The sequence below is a fragment of the Triticum aestivum genome, chromosome 1D, assembly GCF_018294505.1.
Source record: "Triticum aestivum cultivar Chinese Spring chromosome 1D, IWGSC CS RefSeq v2.1, whole genome shotgun sequence".
NCBI lineage: Eukaryota > Viridiplantae > Streptophyta > Magnoliopsida > Poales > Poaceae > Triticum > Triticum aestivum.
This window is the reverse complement of record NC_057796.1, coordinates 33,147,382-33,154,884: the sequence shown is the minus strand read 5'-3', so window position 1 is coordinate 33,154,884 and position 7,503 is coordinate 33,147,382. Positions and strand designations below refer to the sequence as shown.

Here is a 7,503-nt window from a genome sequence, read left to right as displayed (position 1 = left end):
AGGGGAGATAGTGGTCTCCCCTCCGGCAGTGGCCCGTGGCAGCGGGCGGTGAAGTCGGTGGTTTCCTTCAAGCGGTCTCTTCATGTCCACGGCAATTGTTGGCGTCGGGTGGCTTCGGCCATGCTGTTCTGGCTGTGCAAGACCTCCGGCGGCTTGATCGCAGCTTGTCTTGATGCTCTGTTCGCTGCTGCTCTTGGCCGTAGTGAATTCTGCATGTATTTTTCAGTTTTTGGTCAAGTCTTTGCCTTTGTAATTCAGCTCCACTGTAAAGCCTCAGTATATCAGCATTCAGCAAAGCCGACCTGCTCCCCGCACCCTAAAAAAACAAAGACGATGCACATTATTGGCCTGCAAGTACTGACAGCTCAGCGGCGATGAGGTTGGGTGCTACCTTGGAGATTTGGTTCATGTCCTCCAAAAGATATTTCTGGCTCAAAAATGCCTTAGCGCTAGCGGCTGATTTACTCGTATGAAAGTCGCCTCCAACTGTCCGGAGGCTGTGAACTATACACACCTGCAGCTATAGCGCAATTCAGCTCCAAACCGGAGCGACACAGAGTGATTTCGATTTCAGGAACCCGTCTGGCACTTTTACTTTACTGTACTCCTCGGTCAGGCCCGTTGGGTGGCGGATGGCGGCGTGGGGGCTTTTGGTCTGCTCCGAAGAATCAAGGTGGGTCATGCTGTTCTTCGAGCACCAAGGCGTCGATCTGCTTCATGTCGGCCTCCTCGACTTGGCTGCCATCGAGTTCCGGTCTACCCCTTAGAGATTTCCGCAGTTTGGCGCGGGGCGCTACTGGATATCTAGAGCAGAATCGATGTGGTCATGCGCGCCCTTATCTTCAGCCAAAGTGGCTTTATTTGGGCAAGATGCGAAGCTTCGCATTCTTGTCATCATCGGACATGTCTTAATATAGATTTTCATGAAACTGACATAGAAATCATGATGGCTGCGATCGGAGATTGGTGTTGGCAGAGGGTACTGGTTGTGTTCAAGACAATGCATCACAGGTGTTCTTCTTGTGTGTCAGGTGTTTGGTGACTTGCAACAGCAGCCTTGGCAAGCGGGGATGGCAACACATGTGGACTGCATTCTTGGTGGTGCTGCTCGAGTACCGAGACACAATTTTCAGGGTGTAAACCCAAGGTCTAGCCTTTATTGGTTGTATCTGGCAATGACCTTGTTGAAGGCATTGTTTTGGAAGTCGGACTTTCTCCAGAGTGAAAACTCGAGATCTTCGATCGGGCGACGATAATGCTTGTGCTTTGTTTCCTTCTTGAAGGCGTTGCTTTTGGAGAATCTCATTTGTTGTACAGGTATTGTCTTCGGTGGTGGTTAGAGTGCTATTGTTGCGAGTGGTTCAACACCATGACGGGGTCTTTGTTTTCTTTCTTCTCTTATTTTATTTATTGGCTGTGTGCATCCTATTGAATTCATGCTTCAGCCAACTCATCCAAAGTCTGAACTGATGGAGGGAGGTGGGCAATATATTTCAACACGCCTCCTCACGTCTAGACTATTTTAGTCCTTAGACGTGGGTTCGATGTAGGCCGCAGAATCGTTTTTATAATACTGCGTTGGCAGAGTCTTGAACTCAAGACCTCTTAGCTCTGATACCATGTGAGAGAACGTCGTACCCTGCCTAGGGCGATGACTTCATGTTATATAGAATCGGGGCGCAACTCCCGCATAGCGTACAAGAGTTGAGTACATCATTAGGATCCTGACTTGAGGTCCAAGAGATAGACTAAAGAGATAGAGATAGTTACAATAGATAAGAGAAAGATCATAACAACCCTAGTCTATAGCTTCGGTTGAGGTGGACTCCTAGCCGAACTCCATACGTGACAGCCAATCATAAGTGGTGGACATGTTGTTTAACACATCCCTGATGTCTTTTGGCATCTTGTTGGTGCAGAGGCTGGGTGTATCTGATATCATCGCGATATTAATATATTCCCTTTATCGAAAATATACTTGATCAGTAAAAAAACAAAGCAATGCGCATATGTACACTTCGGTTGAAAAACAAAGCAATGCGCTGAAAAACTTCGGTCGCTTCAAGTTTTGTCTGTTAAACATCCAGGTGTTGTATCATCAGTTTCCACAAAACATAATGTATCAATTCCCCTTTTAAAAAATGATGCATGCATCCACTTTTCACAATTCCACCCACTTCAATTGAATAAAGAGCCCAAGATAATGGGAATGCATATATTTTCATCCAAGTCTTCGCAAACCATGAGATTTTTGGTACAGAAATTACAAGTACCAATTTACCGAGTCAATGTACAAAGGATGTATTTTACTTGTTATCCACCCTGTTGTCCTTGAGTTCTACACACAAATACAAATACATGGTGGAAAATATATAATTTTGGAAACACGGAAACTAGCTATTTATAGCTTCATATATTCTTTATGATACCACAATAATCGTGCAAATCTTGCAGGCTGATTTCTTGAAGGGGCCTGGGCATTAAAGCTGGGCGGTTTCTATTTGTCAGTGCCTGATATACTTGTTGCATTGTTGGCCGGGCTTTGGGATTGATTTGCAGGAAGCAAAGGCCACCAAGGCAACCAAAATGACATCCTTCTCCTCATGAATGGTTGACGGCGCTGCGATGCATCGATCCAGGATATCATTGAACTTCATCAGCTGCTCTGTTCGGCAGAAGAACGGAAGGAGCAGATCACATGGGTGCTTTCCATCACAACTTCCAACACAACCACACTAACGCTGTACACGTCGCACTTCTCGGTCAACACCATGGTGGATGACAATTCTGTAATAAAAAATCAGTATATCAAAACATAATCTGTTTTTATTTCTCCCTTTCAGGAACGCATGTTCATATCATCGATGGATACGGATAGATTAAGACCATCAGTGAGTACCTGGGGCTATATAGCCACATGTCCCTGCGAAGATAGTGCTCCAGCTTGAGCAACCATGCTTCAGCTTCCTCGCCATGCCAAAGTCCAAGACATAAGCTTTATAATATCGGTTCAGAAGAATGTTGCTACTTTTTATGTCCCCGTGTACAATAGGATCATCACAATCATGATGCAAATAGGAGAGAGCTTGAGCTACGTCCGCTACAATAGCAATTCTATTTGACCAGTCCAGCTCCTTTGCTAGCTCTTGCTTGTGCAAAATGGATGATAAGTTTCCCCTCTCGATAAGGTCGTACACGAGGAATTTGCATTGGAAGTGTGAACAGAATCCATATAGCCTGACGATGCATCGGTGCCTAATTTTAGTCAACACTTCAATCTCAGCGTGAAATGTTTCCTCGTCTTTGAATTCTTCCATTGAATGCAGGAGCTTGACGGCAAAGGTAACCGCGCCTTGAAGCTCAACTCTAAAGACAGTTCCATAGCCCCCAATGCCAATGCAATATTTCTCATCAAAATTTTCTGTTGCACCGAGTATGTCTTCGAATGCGATCTTTCCATCGAAATTCCATATAGAAAGTATATCTCCAGACTTGCTTTTGCTTTTACTTTTTACACACTTTTTTCTCCGACAAACAACCATGATGCTTGCTATTAAGAGGCAAGCGAAGGAAAAGGATGCAAAAAAACAAGAAGTATCATACGTGAATGTTTTCTGTTTAGGTGTTCCATGTTGAGCTTCGGTGTTTCACACGGTTTTAAGTCATAGGAATCGCCGCATAAATCTATATTATGGTCAAGTGAGATCAATGTTGCAGCGGTAGATGGAACTCTGCCAGCCAAATAGTTCTATGATAATTTTAGTCTATACACAGTTGCGTAAGATTAGAAGAAGTCGTTGGGATGGCACCACTTAAATTGTTTCTACTCAAATCTAGCTCATATATATTGGTGAGATACCCAAGTTCTTGTGGTATTTCTCCTGTCAATAAGTTGTCTGATAAGATTAACGATGATAAAAGGTGGCAATGTCCTATCTCAGGTGGAATATTTCCTAGAAATAGGTTGCTACTTAGGTTCAGATCTGTGAGCAGAACAAGTGATCCCAACTCTGGCGGTAATAGGCCATTAAGCTGATTGGAATCAAGTGACAGTGTTGTAACTAAGATAAATTTCCAGAAGGTTGGAGGGATGGAACCATTTATTTGATTGTTAGAAAGATCCAAGAATTCTAAACTTGTTAGATTTCCTATGCTTCCAATGGAACCCATGATCCGGTTGTTGGAAAGATTCAGATGTGAGAGAAGAACAAGTGATCCTAACTCTGGTGGTAATAGACCATTAAGTTGATTGGATCCAAGTTCCAGTGTTGTTAGAGAGGCTAATTTCAAAATGGTCGAAGGGAAACCATTTATTTGATTGTTGGAAAGATCTAGGTAATGTAAACTCGTTAGATTTCTTATGCTTCCAATGGATCCTTGCGACAAAAAATTATAGGAGAGATCAAGATGGGTTAGTTTTGTACAATTACCCATGGATGGCGGGATAGATCCAAGTATTCCAACTTGGCGAGAGCACAAATGCTTGATAGGATTCCGACTGAGAGAAGGTTATTACCAAGGTTCAGATAGACAAGATGGGGCAAATCTGCAAAGTGAAGAGGGTCATCAAATTCCCTACTCTTCCTATTGTACTAGGCATGGTAGAAACAAATTGTAGTAAAAGAGGGCGATGGAGGTTAGTTAGTACAATTACCTAGGGATGTTGGGACAGATCCGGCCAGGTCATTACCGGACAGATCCAAGTTTTCGAGCTTGGCCAAAGCGCCAATGCTTGATGGGATTAGGCCCGAGAGAGAGCTATAACCGAGCTCCAAATTGACAAGATGGGGCAAGTCTGGAAAGTGGAGAGGCTCATTAAATTCGTCCTTACTGTACTAGCCATGGTAGAGAAAAATTGTAGTAAAAGAGATCGATGGAGGTAAGTTTAGTACAATTACCTAGGGATGTTGGGATAGATCCGTTCAGGTCATTGCCGGACAGATCCAAGTTTTCAAGCTTGGCTAGAGTGCCAATGCTTGATGGGATTAGGCCCGAGAGAGAGTTGTGACCGAGGTCCAAATAGACAAGATGGGGCAAGTATGCAAAATGGAGATGCTCATCAAATTCCCTAGTCTTCCTACTTTACTAGGCATGGTAGAAACAAATTGTAGTAAGAGAGATCGAGGGAAGATAGTTTTGTACAATTGCCTATGGAAGGTGGGATAGATCCGTTCAGGTCATTGACGGACATATCCAAGTATGCGAGGTCCGCAAGAGCCCCAATGCTTGAAGGGATTTCGCCCGAGACGTGGTTATCACCAAGGTTCAAATAGACAAGATGAGGCAAATCTGCAAAATGGAGATGCTCATCAAATTCCCTAGTCTTCCTACTTTACTAGCCATGGTAAAAACAAATTGTAGTAAGAGAGATCGAGGGAAGATAGTTTTGTACAATTGCCTATGAAAGGTGGGATAGATCCGTTCTGGTCGTTGATGGACAGATCCAAGTATGTGAGCTCCGCAAGAGCCCCAATGCTTGAAGGGATTCCGCCCGAGAGGTGGTTGTTACCAAGGTTCAAATAGACAAGATGAGGCAAATCTGCAAAGTGGAGCGGCTCATCAAATTCCCTAGTCTTCCAACTGAACTAGGCATGGAAGAAACAAACTGTATTAAAAGAGATAGATGAAGGTTAGTTTAGTACAATTACCTAGGGATGTTGGGATAGATCCATTCAGTTCATTGTTGGATAGATCCAAGTGAGTGAGCTGGGAAAGAGCACCAATGCTAGATGGGATTGAGCCCCGGAGAATGCTGCAACATAGATCCAAGTGAGTGAGCTGGGCAAGAGCACCAATGTTTGATGGGATTGAGCCCTGGAGAATGTTGCCACTAAGGTCCAGATACACAAGATGGGGCAAATCTGAAAAGTGAAGCCTGTCTAACATGCCAACAGGGGCAAACCCCGCAAGCGAAATGTTGGACACAACTAGGGCAGCATCACCCTGGTCACGGCCACGAGGCAGCACGTTGTTGCTACATGCAACGCCATCCCAGTCACAGGGGTTGCTTCCCTTTGTCCATGAGTCCAGGCGATCATTGGACATATTGTTTAGGCCAGATTTTCATTGGAGAAGTGCCTCTGCTTGACGATCCAGTGGCGTCTGTGTAGAATTTGAGGCACAAAAAAGGTGTGGCAAGGCAAGAAGGAGCAGCAGCAGCTCGAAGGCAAGGAGAAGGCTCATGTTGTGCAGGTCTAGTTCATAAGTGAAGCTCCAGAGCACACACATTACATATAGTCCGCTGATGCCGTTGATAGTCCAAAAGAAAGTGACTGCCAGGCTCGCCGTGTAGACCATGCTTGGCCAGGTTGTGGAGCTGATTCCCGCAAGGACCACGTGCAAGACCTTCTAACATTCTGCTCCAGACAAGCATGCGTCATTGAACAGTTAAAAAGAAAAACTGAATGAAGACCAACACTACCGAGTCCTGAATAGAGACCGGCGCTGCAGAAACGAGTCACAACCTGTGGAGGCTGTGGTGCCGCCCGCTTGCAAAGGGCGTCGTCTCCCTTCAGGTGGCCATGGCCGGATATTGACTGACCGCAACCTGTAATTACCGATCGAATCGACTTATTTAAAAAGAATGCGAGTTGACTGAATTCGAGGAAGACGCGTACTCGCGGAGTCGCGGTGCTACCTGCTCCTGGTCATCCGAAGTCCTCCCTTCCCTTCCGGGAGCCGATAGAGAGAGCTGAGGTCGGGCAAGGCGAACGGCGCCGACCTGAGGCCGCTCGGTTTGCACACTCGGCGGCGGCGGTGGCGGGGGAGCTCGCGGATGCGGCGGGGGCGACGAGGACGGCGGCGTGGGGGAAGGGGAAGGAGAAAAAGGTAAGATGGCGATGACATCTGGGACCTGCGTCGGAGAGGAGCTTTGAGGGTCCCATTGCAGGAAGTTAACAAAAAAAAATGAACGCCATAGAAAATAAATAACCACTGTATTTATGTACTCCTTTAATTGAAAGTACTCTGAACAAAATATAAGGTACATTAAAAAAATTCAAAAGTCAAATTTGTGCATGTTTGATCAAGTTTTTAGAAAAAAATATCAATATCTACAATATCAAATTGGTATCATTAAATCGATCATGAAAGTTATTTTACATTTTATATTATAGATGCTGATATTTTATTCTGTTATCTTTGTGAAACATACATATGTTTGACCTTTACGAAAACTGATGCACCTTATATTCTCAAGCGGAGGAATTATTACCTTCTTTTCTGTTTACTGTACACGCTCAGTTACTCCCAGCGGGCCGAGAGACATACGTTGCCACTTTTTCGTTTCTATGTGTAGCCATGTTCGCTCACATGGATTGATCTAACTCATTCTTTCTTCATTTGTTTGTTTTTGTTTTTGTTTGTTTCAATTTTATTTTCTTCTTTCTATTTTCCCTATTTTCCTTTTTTTATTTCTTTTCTTTTTTACGTTTTCTCTTTCATGTTTTTTCCTTTGGTTTTTCTTTTTCTGATGTGGTTTCTTGTTTTTCCATTATTTTCCTA

At 44.3% G+C, this 7,503-nt stretch overlaps 2 protein-coding genes and 1 pseudogene across 2 annotated transcripts; all 3 read right to left on the bottom strand.

The window, feature by feature from the left end:
• Positions 1–2,088: 2,088 nt before the first annotated feature.
• Positions 2,089–3,564, bottom strand: LOC123180101 (MDIS1-interacting receptor like kinase 2-like; annotated as a pseudogene).
• On the bottom strand, positions 3,554–4,509 carry LOC123157421 (LRR receptor-like serine/threonine-protein kinase ERL2; the record flags this gene model as incomplete). The annotated part of the gene is given in 2 exon segments (XM_044575702.1): positions 3,554–3,769; positions 3,772–4,509. Coding segments are annotated over 2 exon segments (954 nt in total), but the record flags the coding sequence as incomplete, so codon positions are not given.
• A 789-nt stretch (positions 4,510–5,298) lies between these two features.
• Positions 5,299–6,838, bottom strand: LOC123180102 (receptor-like protein 53). Its single transcript, XM_044592061.1, has 4 exons — positions 6,638–6,838; positions 6,465–6,547; positions 5,649–6,356; positions 5,299–5,539 (listed from the first exon to the last, which is right to left on the bottom strand). The coding sequence occupies exons 3-4, from the start codon at positions 6,043–6,045 to the stop codon at positions 5,328–5,330; spliced, it is 609 nt and encodes a 202-aa protein (XP_044447996.1). The 5' UTR covers positions 6,046–6,356; positions 6,465–6,547; positions 6,638–6,838; the 3' UTR covers positions 5,299–5,327.
• Between the last annotated feature and the right edge of the window lie 665 nt (positions 6,839–7,503).